At 37.0% G+C, this 14,971-nt stretch overlaps 1 protein-coding gene across 7 annotated transcripts in view; it reads right to left on the bottom strand.

Annotated features, from left to right (window-relative positions):
• Positions 1–14,971, bottom strand: part of DIP-zeta (Dpr-interacting protein zeta) — a 182,136-nt gene that overhangs the window by 10,806 nt on the left and 156,359 nt on the right. For 4 of the 7 annotated variants that reach the window (XM_070208975.1, XM_070208973.1, XM_070208974.1 and 1 more), the window contains exons 2-6: positions 9,940–10,505; positions 6,011–6,117; positions 3,280–3,496; positions 1,256–1,414; positions 998–1,126 (exon numbers count right to left, since the gene is read on the bottom strand). In XM_070208975.1, coding sequence (XP_070065076.1) covers positions 998–1,126; positions 1,256–1,414; positions 3,280–3,496; positions 6,011–6,117; positions 9,940–10,225 — 898 coding nt within the window. In that variant the 5' untranslated portion in view covers positions 10,226–10,505. The remainder of the gene's footprint in view (positions 1–997; positions 1,127–1,255; positions 1,415–3,279; positions 3,497–6,010; positions 6,118–9,939; positions 10,506–14,971) is intronic. The other 3 variants (XM_015172608.3, XM_032437552.2, XM_070208977.1) reach the window with 1 other exon arrangement.

The raw sequence follows: 14,971 nt of genomic DNA, 5'->3' as shown, positions 1-14,971 counted from the left end.
CAAAAGTATGTATTATATAGATTTCGTTCAGTTCACGAGCCAAAATAAACTGGGATCTTTGTTCGAGGTTATTACAAAATATGAATACCAAGTTGCAGGTTTTTGTTTGCATAAAACAGAAATGTACAAATTATTTCCATGGCAAAAGAATATAAAAAAAAAAAAAACAGTTTTGACAGAGCTCACTAATTTGTGCTAAAATTCGTATACACGCAAAACTGTTTTCGGCTTAATGTCAAAGGCGGGCAGCTCTAACTTTTTTATATATATTTTTTTTTTTGTCAATAGTAAGCCGGATTATTTGAACTGCTTCAAAAATCCGCGAATAGTTACGTCAAAATTTATTTTATTTTATTTAAAGTCTGTCTACTTATGCGGAGTCATAAGATTCATAGGGCCTTTAGTTCTGAGAAGTTTCTAAGATATATTCTTATTCGAAGCACCATCGAATTCGCCAATTTCTGTCACTGTGCATGTTATGTGACCCGCTATCAGATCGAGTTTAATCCTCAACCGCGAAATGGAAATATGAGTTGCCCGGGACAACAGAACATATAACACACAACCACTTGCGTACTCAAACACCTATACAGACTCACACACACTCACACACATGCAGGACACAAGCGGATTCTATACAAATGTAGAAAGGTAGTTTTTAGCCATCATTTTTAGCCATCAAAAAAAATAAATTGAAAATCGTTGGGCAAAGCGCAAACGCAATGCATAAACTGTAAAACTGTGTTTAGTTTTTGCAAAATTTCTGCAATTTTTACAAATTTCACAATTTTTTACAACTTTGAATAGTTGTTTGTGTTAACAAAACTGTTAACGCTGCAAGTGCTTGGTAAATAGTCGTAAAAAAAATATGTTCAGTAGAACGTAAGAATCACTTTATCATTTTCCTGCTGACAAACAGTCAAAGAGCAAAAGTGAAAAGCTAACCCGTAGCCCCCGGCATCCTGCAAAAATCCCCCATGGCAGCCATTATACTCACAGTCCACGCTGACTTTGATGCGCTTCGAAACCGTTGGGGGTACGCCATTGGATGCAATGCAGAGATAGGCGCCCATGTCCAGGCGTGAGATGCGGGTTATCTCTAGCGTGTCGCCCTCCCATTCATTCACTGCAACAAGAAAGAGAGAGGCCGTCAGAGAGAGAAAGAGAGAGAGAGAGAGAGAGAGGAATAGAACAGCTAAATGATTGATGCAGGCAATGCGAATGCTTCTCTACTGTCCGTTGCGTTTGCACTTACCTATGTGATTCTTATTGATGGCTATGCGCGAATTATCATCACGTTTCCATTTGATAATGGGTCGGGGACTGCCACTGGCCCGACATCTCAGCGAAATGTTGGCGCCCTCGCGCACGATGACATCGCTGGAGCTCAGCGAATCATCGATATTTGGTGGCACTGTAAGCATGTAGCATGTAGGTTTTAAAGATGAAAGAAATGTGATGAGTATTCGGGCAAAATGACAGCGAATTATTTATTTAAAACAAGCCAGCCCTGCTTTATAGAGTTGTTGCTAACACTCAATTGTTATAGCCATAATCCGCTTAAATCGCAAACAATGCCCGGCCACATGCAACTGGTTATCATAAAACCCATTTAAGATTAAAGCGCCTACATTGCGTAATATACACATATATCGCATATAGCCACATTCACAATGCACACACATACATATATAACTGTTGGCACCCAAATACAATGGAACTGAGCCGAAAAAGCTGCGTATAGCGTCAGCTAAAATAGGTGATAAATTTTATTGTTTGTGGGTGTCAATTCTGAGTGTGAGTGGGCGTGTGTGTGTGCGTGTGTATGTGTGTGTGTGCAGCAGGATATTGCAATTGAAATGTTTTCAGTTTCAATTTTATCAGCTTTCAATATGCATTTCGTAATTATTTCAGTTATATTGTGCAATTGATCCCAGTGCACAAAATGTGCTATATTTCTGTATATATTTATAACGCAGATGCTTAAATCGAAACCTACAGAAAATTTGGCAACAATTTTGAGGCATTTAATGAGACTGGCATTAATTTTTGATTATTTTCCTTGTTCTATGCCGACCATTTTAATAATGTGTAATAAGTTTGTCAAAGCCAACAACAGTTGTAGAAAAGGAAAACCAGAAAAGGAAAACTAAACAGCCGTAACTGTGGATGCCAAGGTGCTAAGTTATTTTTTTTTCGATGGGTTAAACATTTTATGGCAAAAATATTATCAACATTTCAAAAGTACAAATTTAACACCAGGGAATTATATGTCAAAATCTCAGCTGCATTTAAATAAATAAAACGCCAAGAGCCCATTTTTATTATGATCTGATTCATTATGCGGCTGATGCAGATTAGTTGATTTCAACATTATTAAATTATTTTTTAAACAATTAAATTTTAATCGTGTTATTTTAATAAATTTTCATTTGACGTGTGATTTAATATTAATAATTCACAACGAACTGCACTCAATTTACTAAATTTTTCATTTCGGTTCAACTTTTTTATGCAGAACCGTGCCTTTAAAAATATTGTTCAATTTCCATATAAGTATTTGTCTTGTTTATTGGTTTTATGAATATGCAAATCAAATCAATGATGCTTCAATAATAATATTAACAACGCTTTTTTCCCTTATATTGATATTTTTTTTCAGATCCAACTGACGAAGTTTTTATCAATTTTGATTAGAGCAAAGCGAGTGCCAATATTTTGGCTAACATCATTTTTGCACAACTTTTTTTTTAATTTTGTGTCGCTTTTAAGCTTTCTGCTATATTTTTTTTTGCGCATAATTTTTTAATTAAAAATATGCGCTCCCTTTTGGCCAAATTTCGAATGCATTTTTAATAATTTGTTTTGTTTGCCAGCCAGGAAAATAATTTCGCCTGGCCGAAGGATTCACTGAACTGTATACTGGACACACACATACACACACACACACACACACTCACACAGACACTCACACACATACACAGCAAAATTTTGCTTTTGCTTTTGGCTTCTTCTGGTACCGAGTTCTGTTTCGGTATCCGTTCCCGTTGCCTTTGTTATTGTTTTTTCTCTCGCTGTGCGCGCGCTTTAAGGCATATAAATTATTTTTTAATTCGCCGCGTATTTGTACAGGATTTTCGTGTGTTTTTTCCGCCACGGCTGACGCCCACCTTTGGGGCATTTTGGCGCACTGGAGCCGCTTCGCTCTGGCTGCGCCGCGTGCTGATTAGATTAGATTTAACCACATTTTTTTTTTTAAGCTCCGGCTAACCAACTTACCCACAACATTCAGATAGCCGAACTGCGTTTTGGCCGTCACCGTATTGATCTGGCACATGTAGCGCCCCTTGTCCTCCTCGTGCACATTATTGATGTGCAGGTACCAGGTGCGATGTCTGTCGTGCTTGTCGTGCGTGACACTGATGCGCGGATTGCGCGTGATCACGTGATTGTGCACGGTAAGTATGGCTGATTGTTCAAAGTGCATCCAAGCGACCTGAAAAAAACCAGATTGTTGAAGAAAACAGATTATTATAAATATATAAAAATAACTGATTCTTTAACTGAGTTAAGTTTATTATTAATTCATTAGTAATTATTAATCCAACAGCGTATGAACAGAAAAATATATGCATATATATGTGAAAAATAATATAAGCCCCAATATTAATATCTTCTAAAATTAATAATTTCTAAAGAATAAAGGCGTGTTCATAAGTTTTTTAATCAAACAAATGTAATTAAGAAACTGAAATATTTCTTGCGTAGGTTGGTCTTGCAAATTTAAAAAAATTCAGATTTTTACGGCGACATTTTTAATCTAAATATAAAAATTCTAAGAAAAGAGCTATAAATGTGAAGGGGTTAAGTAAAAGAAAAATAATGCTTTACATTCATTATTCAAATTAACGCTTCTTAGGAAAACTTTTATAAAACTGAGCAAATAAAGCGAAACGAAGCTGAAAGAGCGGGAGACCAAAGCAAAAACAAGCCGTTTCGTCCTTTCATGGCCCATTAGCATTTTTATACACTGTTGTCAACGGGATTTGGGAAATGTTGGAATTGAAGACGGCTAAGTCTTTCTGTCCGAATAATATTTGTTTCTACAACAATATCAGAGTCCAACATTCATGTTTTAGTCTGTAACATAGACAGTTGAAAAGTTCACTCGTGAATTTCCTTTCCTACGCGATTTTAAAAGCAAGAAATGGACCTGTTTTTTAATTTGTAATACCAAAAATTATAATTTGTATGTGCCATATGATTCTCTGGAGAGAGAAACGACATTGACTCGCCTACAATTGTGGAGAAAAGCCACATAAACCTTTTATACGTTTTTTTTTTTTTTCAAAACAGAGTATCTAGCGGTCGTAGACTTTCAACTGACACATTTTAACTTGTTTTTCTTGCGGTTCGGTAAGTAAAAAATGGAATAGAAAAAAGCGAAATGATTTATTAATTAAGCAGCTTGTGAGAAATCAGCGTGTAATGAGCGATAATGATTTGATTACTCGACAAAAAGGGAAAAAGAAAACGGATTAATGCAATTAGATAAAAGAGAGAAAAGGAAGAAGCAAGGCAAATGCAAAGTGAATCTGATTGAATAAATGCAGCAAAGATGACAGTAAAAGTCAACTAATTAGTAGCTTACATTGCGCATACGCCTTGTACAACCAACAACTAAATCAGTAGTTTAAGCAAACGATGCCTTTCGATAGATGTTCACGGTAAATGCAAAGATCAAGAGCTGGCCAGGCTTAGACACATCATTACCATGGGAAATGGAGAGCACGGCCATGAATATCAAAAGCACTTGAATTGCTGCAGCGACGCCTTAGAGCATCATTACCAAGCACTCAAAAAGCTGGCTCAAGTAGCTAAGCCCAAGTCAGCTTCACGGACTGGCTGACTGGCTGACTGAGTGACAGCGGGTGAGTGTGGGAGAGGTATACCTAGGTGTGCCACCTGATATCTTGGCTGTATTTTTTGGCTTGCCATATCCAGGAAATAGAATCAAATTGAGGTGTAAATGCGAGCAACAAGAAAACGAGAGCTGACGACGACACAAGAAACGTGCAGCGCATGAAGTAAATAAAATGGCCAAATTGAAGATGGGGCTGCAGTGGGGGTGAGCGTAGAACAGGTACCAAAAAGCGTAGACCGACTCGTTTTAGCTGATGGCATGTCTAAGTAGCTGTGTCTGTGCGAGTCAGTGGGACGCAGCTCCACAAGCCAACCCCCCGCCCGCCACCGCACTTACCAATGACAGCCAGCTTCTCGGTTACATGTATTGCATGCGTGTAATTCATAGCTATCATAGTACACACACCCGCACACCCGCACACCCGCACACCCGCACACACTCGCACCGCAACGCACATGAAACCGGTCGAGTTTATTTTTATATGCGACACTATGATGCAATTTTCTCGCTTCCGCTTTTTGCCAGCGCTTCTGGATTTTTTACATTTTATTCTTTTTTTTCTTTTTGGTTTTTTGTACCTACTTTTCCTTTTTGTGATGCTGAGCTGTGAAATTGCAGTCGTCTACGTGTGCACATTGCGGGGTGAAGTAGGAGTTAACCCTTATAAGAGCAAGTATATATAGTTGCATGCCGTTAGATGTTATTAAATAGTTTTTAAAGGGGCGAACGAGGAAAAAAACCACTAAATGCGTTTATGCACGCTGCACAGGTGTGTAAAAATTTGCTTAGCACTTCGTTAAGGGAGATTCTTAAGCAGATATTGGAAAAGTGGAATAGAGTGGACACGCAGTCGAAATTGGTATGGATTTAAAAGTAATTTAGCTGGGCTGCACAGCTACGGGAGCTCGATCTCGTCGTGCATGTTCGACTATAAATATCTTGTTATTTTCTTTAACCTATTTATTATTTTTTTATATATATTAATATAAATATATTCCATATTAAAATACAACCAATTCATATGCTTTGACACAAAGATATGTGATATGAACCTTATTCTTATTTGGGATCTGTCATTTAACTCACCTTGTATGAGCCAAGATTTTTAACCGAGCAACCCAATTTGACATTTCGTCCAGCAGGTACAGTTACATTTTCGATGTATTCAGTAAATTCGGGTTCTTCAACAACAGCTGCAAAATAAACATAATTTACTTATTATAGTTTTGTCAACAATTCGTGCGTATTAATTTGCATCTATTATTTTATAATTGTTGGGATTAGATTTATATATATAAAATTCAATTGGCTGCATTAAATTAATTGTTCAAAAAAATTGGAGCAGCATGAAATAATCAAATTTTACTGAATTGAAAGTGGGAATAAAAAACAAACAGGCTGAAATATTTACAAGGAAAATGAAACATATGTTAACACAAACACCCACGCACACTCGCTTTATTTGCTTTAAATATCAACAAGTTAAACATTTTCACGCTTCGAGTTTTTCGCAATTCATTTTGAGTTTTCCTCGCGGCTCTCATTAAATTATTAACGAATACACAATTTATTTTCTTTTTTTTTTTTTGAACGCATCAAATTGCGGCGACCAAAAATCTTGTCAGAAATGATTTTCAATTTAAGTGCGAATAAATATGTAAACGAAAAATTATTTGCGACAAGCCGAAGCTTAAATTCACTTTCATAAAAAGATACATTATTTACGATTTTTCATTCAAGCTTTCAGAATTATATATAATTTTGGCTGGGATCGCAAATAAAAATAATTTTTATGGAATCAATTTAACTTTATCCGACCCAAAAATGTATCTGTAACAGCTCGAAGACTCTTCAATTAAGCTTAACAAGAATACTCTTAGTTTACATGGCAACAGCGGACAAGGCCATAGCAATATAATTGCATTCCCAAAAGCATATAATATCCTCCAGACACACAAATGGGTTGTCCTCAATAAAGTTCAAATATATTTCTCTGCATTGGCTACTGTATGCGCTTTATGAATAAGTATCTTCTACTTTTGCTGGCTTTCGTCTTGATTGCGTAATGAAATAAAATTGCCAGTGAAAACATCAGACTTATGTACGTTTATTTAATTGAATTCAATCGCTTTGAGCCGTTGCAATTAAATTAACTTGTTATTAAATCACATGGCCAAAAGGCATCAATTCAAATTAAAGGTAAAGAAATGAGTTTATAAATGGGTCGATGGTACCTACAAAGCTGAGACGGCAACTTGACAAACTCTTGCCTAAGAAAAAAGCTAAACTAATTCATAATTATATCAGTGTTCAAAGACGTTCGAGTTATGTTCGGATTGGTCTTTATAATTGTATATAGCTTGTATCTTGTATTGATTCCTATGTAATAAGTGCCTCGCTCTAATAACTTTTATCGAATTGTTCAATATGTATAATATAAATAGTTATATATGTTAATGAAATAATTTTCGATTGACATTTGTATAGAATGTTAGGAATTTAATATAATTTTCAGCGCCCACAAGTATGCAACAGTTTTGGGGCCCTGCTCTAGCCTAATTAGCTATTTATAATGCCTGGCAGCCACAAGCACATAATACACACTCACACGCAAACCCGTATTTGTGCAATATGGCAGAATGCACAAGGCAAAAGTCAATACAATTTGGTTAGCGCTGCCAATACAACTGCCCCCAGGGCTCTTTCCATACACACACACACACACACTCTCTCGATCACAGCCAGCTGGCATTTGACATATGACATTCGCCACGCCCACTACATGCATCGACCCATCTAATTATGAAACAGCAACAAGGGGAGAGGAAAAGTCGCATAAATTAGCAGCACTCAAGGCAAACATAACCATGACATTCATTCCGCCTTTTTTCCATTCTATGCCTCATGCACTTGAATTGATAAACAAAAAACAAAAAAAAACAGAAACAAGCAAACAAACAACAAACGGAACAATAGTAAAATAGAAGAGAAAAAAAAGAAGGGAAACTGCTGCTGCAACTCGAGCGTGCAACCTTTTTGCAGCAGCGTCAAATTCTCTGCATAATCATGGGATTTCATCCAGCTGCAATTTTCGCGCCAGAGCGCGTGTCTGCATATAAATTTTGTGAGGGCCTCGACCGCCATCACCTCCCACAAAACATCCCCTAGCCCCACCACGCACTTGTTAAACTACAGCACCTACTCCCCAAACAGGGGCGAGACCCAGAGCAGAGTTAGGTGACACGCAGATGACCTGTTAAATTCATTATTTTAAATTAAATAGAATTTAATAGTTTAATAACATTTTGAATTCATAAGAGGGCAAACCCCTTTATAGAATTTGATTTAAAGTTCTCCTATGTTTGGTTAAGATTCGCCTGAAGAAAAGCAAATATTTACAGAATATTCTATATACTTAATGTGATATTCCATTCTTCCAATTTGTTTAGACTTTGTTAAAAAATAAACTAAACACTTATTAAAATCTACTTAGTTGAAATACCAATAATTACAATAATAATAAGATGATTTTATAGAGAGTCCCCCAACAAACCGTCATAACTATTCCGTTTCGACTGTTGTGCAACATAATATACCCAATTTAACGTCTGGCATTGCACAAAAAGTTGGCAATGATATTGGCCAGCAGCAGTTGATGGGCTTGTCAGAGAAGGGGTGTGGGAGCAACAGTGGTTATGGGTGCAGAAACAGAAGGGAGCGGGAACGGGAGCGAGAGCGGAAACTGGGAGCTCGGAATGTGGCTGATGTTGCCTGTTGCGACGTAAATTGCGTTGCCTGAATGAATTTTGCGCACAGTTAAGCGACATTTGCGTTGTTTTTTGTTGTTTGCCTCTCGCGTGACTCCAACTGCACCTGAGAACAATGACAGCCGGCAAGGGCGTCAATATTTCTGTGAATGGGGGTACATCTCTTTCTCTCTCTCTCTCTCGCTTGTGGGTGCTCCGATTCCTGTCACCAATATTCTTTTTTCACGCCGCGTATCTGTGCAGCTGCTAGCTTTCAATTTTTGGCATATAGCACAGTGTATCACTTATGACCCGCGGCTGCATTTTATCCCTGTCGGTATCTCTGTATTTCTATCTGTCTCCCTGTCAGTGTGTAAATATGATTGCCCGCGGTCAGCCGTCTACGAGCCGAGTGTTATTGATGGCATCAGACACTCGTGTCAGCCCAACAGGCAAACCAGGCATAAAGATAACCAAGATAAGTACGCCGCATTACACTGTGCAGCAAAATAACAATATCACAAGAAATGTGTCAGCTCCGAAAAGAACCCTATGACTAGACAATACTCTGTACGGCTTAAAAAATTCACTCTGTAAAAAAAAAACAATATCTTCATTAAAAAACAATCACGAGCTATTGATTGAGGACTCACATTTTAAATTGACTAACATTTAAAATTGTTTCTCATAATTTGATATCTGATTTCATAAAAAGACTATGCTCACGTAACTACAATCTTTCTAACAATTTATATACACCTTTATTAAATATACAGTTAAAACTTTTAAATATTTCCGCTTAAACTATAAGTGAAAACTAGGCTGAAACGTTTTATTTCATGCCTATTTCTATAATTAAGAAATTCCTGCACAATTGCCGACTACGAGAAATATATATGAGATATACATATTAACTGGTCGATTTCAAAATATTTATATATATTTCAATAAGTCAAGCTCAACCAAGGTAGCTATTTACTAATTATTAAGGGCAGACAGACAGACAGACTCGGGGCTTAATACTGCTTATGAATATATATTCAAGTATATATTTATTTGTTAAAATTCTTTCAATTTTTTCTAAATAAATACATTAAATCTATCTAAACAATTTCGTATTGAAGCAATAATAATATAATTGAGCTTTTTATTATATAATTGAATATGTTTTCTCCACAAAAAGCTTACTAAAAATCTGAAAAACAAATGTAAATAAACATTTGCAATTTGTAATCTGAAATAGCGCGTTTTGTGGGCGGTTCTACTTACTATTTAAATTCGATGTTGGCACATTGGGCATACCGCCGGCGACAATTACACCATTGCTGCTTAGAACGGTGTTGCCATTGGCGGTGGCGCCACCGCTGCCAGTTGCGGGTGCCGCTGATTTGCTGCCACTGAGATGCTTGCTGCTGGCGCCGTAGGCGCCGCTGCCGCTGCTGCTGCCGACGCTGCCGTTGAGTATCTGCGGCAAGATGATCTTGTTGGTGGAGTCCCCCGCTGTTGCCGTAAGCACTAGGAGGGCCCCAATTAGATGCCAAGACGGCAGCAACATCAACTTGCCGTTGCCTTGCCACTTTCCCCAGCCAGGAGCACCAACGTTGGCCTCGTGGCCTGGCTTAAGTGCATCTCTCCACGCGAGTCCCCGCGAGCCGCTTTACTTAGCCCTGCTCCACTCTCGGCTATCAAATTTGCCTGCGGCTCGATTAAATATTGTTTGTGCGTTGCTTTTTGTTTGCTTAGCTTCTTAACACGGTTTAATTTTCTTTGACCAAAACAGCTGCAAGGTTCATTTGACTTGTGATATTTTTCAAATTATAAAAGTGTCCGTCAACCTAGGTGCAATGCATTTTTAAGTTTAAATATTTTTATATTTTTGAAAAGTGAACGAACTTTGAAACATAAATTTATTAGTTTATTTAGCTCAAACAATTAAATATGCTTCTAAAACTTTTTTTTAGACATCGAGTTAAGTTTCTTGAAAATTTTCGCTAGATTTTTTTCTTTCCTAAATATCTTTAACTGCACGCACTCAATTCCTAATCTACTTATCACTTCTGTTACACGCTCATCAATTAAAAAAAAAGCCGCATAAAAAACTAATTAAGCTTAACAATTAAATTTTAATTTGCAGCGGTATAAAAACGAGCCGAGCAGAATTTATTAATTTAATTACAAACACTTTGGCGAACTCATAAAAAGTGCATAAAATTTGTTATTTCCACTTTTTTGTTGCTGTTTGTAAATCTGTTTTTGTCTATGCCAAAACGTCATCATGTGTGTGTCGGTGCGGGTCGGAGCGGGCGGGTGCGTGGTTTGTAGAAAATTGCTTAATTTCATAAGCGAGTCATAAGGGAAAAAGTTTTTGTGCGTGTACCGCAAGCTGTGGACCCACACCGCACACAGTTCCCAGCCCATTCGCATTCTGTGCATCCATGAAAAAAGCGACACGCTTAAAAGCCATAAAAAAGTATGGATGCTCTAGAGAAAGTTTTTCTATATTTCTTGTATTCTGCTTTATATATATAAATTTTGTTTTTTTTTTTTTCGAAATTTGAGCAGATCGCCAGCAACACGCACGACACATAAAATGTTTCATATATTTTTGTTGAACGCAGATGAAGTTAAGCGGCGAAAGCAACTTAATAACTGACGACGTTGACAAAGTTAACCGAAACCCACTGAAAACTTAAGATAAACGTAAATGAAAACAGCTTTTAAATTAATTGCCTGACATTTTGCATACGAGTTGACAATATTTCTGTCCCGTTCTCTTTCGCTCTCTATCATTCTACTGTTGCAGAGAGTATAAATGGAATAGTAAAATTGACAGAGTAAGAGGGCTTACAATAATTCCTTATAAGTTTGTTAATTTGCAGAACAGTCATTATTCCTTTTAAGATGTTAAATAAATCTGTTACAAGAGGTATTTGTATATAAATAACTTTACTTTTTCAATGATCAATAGACTTAACCATATTTCACATATACTTATTACTGACCAATACGATTTACTCTACTAACTATTTATTGTTTTAGTTTATCTATTGTTATTTCCTTAACTGTGTTTTTGAATATACGAATCGGGTACTGCTCCCATTTCGCGGCAGAGTTGGGCAACTATTTTCCACTGCTGCTGACTTTTGTTCTTATCTAAAAAGTGGAACAGCATTTTTATCTGCGCGCATATCCCAAAAGAAAGTCGCACACCTTTCGCCCAGATAAACCAGACCATATATCAATTGGGCGCCAGAGGGCGCTGCAGCCGTTGCAAACAAACTCAGAGGGAAATCTTTATGACTTTTTGAGATTCGGTCTGGCGAAAGGGTTTTCTTTCTCACTCACTTTTTCCAAATGGCTGAAACTTTTCTGCGGCACGTGCAGCAGCAACTGCAAAATGGGCGTGGCATCCAGAATATGGCGGCTTAGTCGGGCATAATATTTTGCCAAACTTTATTGAATTCCCAGTCAAATCTGCGTGGCATCTGTGAGGTTAGCCCAGGCCCGGAAGGGAAACTGAACGCACAAGTTGCTAGACAGCAAACAATTGACAGGGTACAGCAGGGCGTAGGGGAGGCTAGGGGGTTCTGTAAACCAGAGTGCATTGAAAGCAAATTTATGGACGCCAAAGTCATATGGAAAACTCGAGAATTAAGCAATTTCTGCGTGCATACTTTCTGGCTTTTTGGGTTGCTCTACTATCTTCTTTTTTTAGGCTAAACAAATGGAAAACTTGTTATTAGGATATGCCAGGAAGTGGTAAAGAGATAAAAAGAAATCCTGGCTGAAACGAAAAAAAGGAGCTAAAAATGAATTAGTCAATGCGGAAAAAGCAAACATTGGCACTACAGTGGAGGATGTCAGAAGTCGGGTTGAAAGCATTTCGAAGCTTACAAGGATACACATTCGTGAGTTGTTTGCCTTTAAAACTATATAATTTATTATAGCCTTTGCCTTAACCTCTTCTATGTTTTGAGTAAAGTTTTTTATTTATAAATTAAATTTTATATATAAACAATTTCCTTTTCAACGCTATTAAAACATTTTCTAAGGCAGACAGATAAAACGTGAGTCTAATAAACATTGCTTAACCACAAGTCGTCCTTTTTCCCTTCACTCAACACACGTTTATATTAAATTTAAATAAATTTACTTATGCATTCTCATTTCGGTAACAAAAACTTCATGCATGTACGTTTTCCTCGAATAGCATAATTTTCTTTTGAAGTTCTCTAAAAAACTTTAAGAATCTGCTATTAGTTCACTTATAAATTTAAATCAGCGCAGCATCAAAAAATATTTATGTGTGCATAAATAAAACCCCATTAGGCCATTATTTTTCAAACGGACAAATAATTTACAAACTATAATAATTTAAAGTTGAAAGACTTTGTTGACTTAAATGTTTGTTTTATATTGTATGCTGTCACCCTCATTTTCACCATAAAAAATAATCAAATGAATATGCAAAGAAATAACCCAATTATTTTAAAAAATAAATATGCGTTTTATTGCCTTAGACAAAGTCTCTATGAAATCGAGTCCAATAAAACCAATTGATTTAATTAGACGCCTTTGCCGAATTTCATCCTCTTGTAATATATCCTGCTGAAAGGACAGTCCTACAAACTGCCTGTGTAAGTTTTTTCGATGCTCATCAGAAATCCAAGTCAGACTGAAATCAATGCCAGCACAGAGCCCAACTTCAAATGGAAATAAAATACAGTCATACGAGTACATGTACACATTTCCAACTGTGGACTGGACAAAGCCAGACATGTGACCAATTAGCGCCAAAATACTGAAGGACAATTCGAGGCATAGGGCGGGTCAGAGGCTGGAGCTTGCCAGTCGGCAAGTTCTCAGGACCAGAAAGTAGGTTCTGAGTGCAAACAGAAAGCGAATGCCGCATTGGCAGCCATTAGCTATTAGTTAGGCATTCCAGGCACACGTTTTAATTTCAGAATTTTTTGCTTCTCTTTTCTCAAGCCTAATTAAAAGCGTGTGTGTGTCGCACACGAGAAAGAAATAGAGAAAGGGAGACAAACATGAACGTGAATTTAGAGTTGAATAACATTTATTTTCTCTCGCACAAAACGTCATGGATATTTTGTATTTTGTGGAGCTTCCTTAGTGGCACCCAGAAAACAAACAGAATTTGTTTAAATGGTAAACAACAGCAGAATAAAAAGAAAACAAAATATAATAAATATAATAATAATAAGCTGGGGCAGCTGTGGTCCTCGCTTGACGTGCCAAATCACCAGCCCCAGCGCATTCACCCTCTGGCCTTTATTTATTTTTGTTTTGTGGCCTAAGCTACAGTCGCTAAATGCTGACAGCTTTTGGCTTTCAACGCTGCGACATTTGCTGCGGGTAATGGCAACTGTCGGTTAAAGAGGGGCGGCTCTTAGGGGCGGGGTTTAGCACGGGGCTCATTGTTGCCCTGCCATGTTTACAATGAAAAGCCGCCGACCAACAAATTAGCATATGCTTAAGTGGGTTCTACTTTAATGTGGCTCAAACTGAAGTTTCAGGTGTCTGAAATGTTTTCTATTTTTAAAAGTGTTTACAATTAAATTGTAGGAGAGAGAGAAACTAACGACAGAAAAGAAAGAAAGAGAAAAGGAGCATAAGATCCCGCTTTGGGAGAGCGAGAAAAAGGAGAGGGACAGAAAAATAGAGAGAATTTTCAGTCTAGGAGAATAAGAACAATAGAAGATACAAAGAGAGAGACAGAATAATAAAAAATATTCGAGTGAATGGAAGTGCGGATCAGTTAAAGAAAATGGATGAGACAAGGCGAAAATACGAAAAAAAAAATAGAGAAATTAAGGATTTAAAAGAAGCAAATTTAAATTAAAAAAATAAAATAAAATGAAATAAAATAAAAACATATAAAATGTATGTATTTCAAGTAATAATTGAGTTGGTAATTATAATGCTTTTTAATATAAATTTCAATTACTACGCCTATATGCTCTCGACGAAAATGCTCTTCCTAAGCCCAGATTTCACCGCAAATTCTATTTATCTTACTCAAGCCCAAACTGATCCGGAAACTCACTGTAGACAGGCCAGACAAATTGCTGGCAATTTGTAGTTGGTAACAACAAGGAGCTCAATAGCATCAATGCCAATGTTACAGATGTAGCCTACAGATACAGCTACAGAGATACAGATACACAGATACAAAATACAAATAAATACAGTTATTGTGCTCCATTGAGTTGCATCAATAACTTTTCACTTGTGCCTCACAATTTGTCGCACTGCGTGGTGGCAATTTAAAAGGCCAACT

The sequence above is a fragment of the Drosophila virilis genome, chromosome 4 (genome assembly GCF_030788295.1).
Source record: "Drosophila virilis strain 15010-1051.87 chromosome 4, Dvir_AGI_RSII-ME, whole genome shotgun sequence".
Taxonomy (NCBI): domain Eukaryota; kingdom Metazoa; phylum Arthropoda; class Insecta; order Diptera; family Drosophilidae; genus Drosophila; species Drosophila virilis.
The sequence above is the reverse complement of the archived record's forward strand: the minus strand, read 5'-3'. Positions and strand labels throughout refer to the sequence as shown.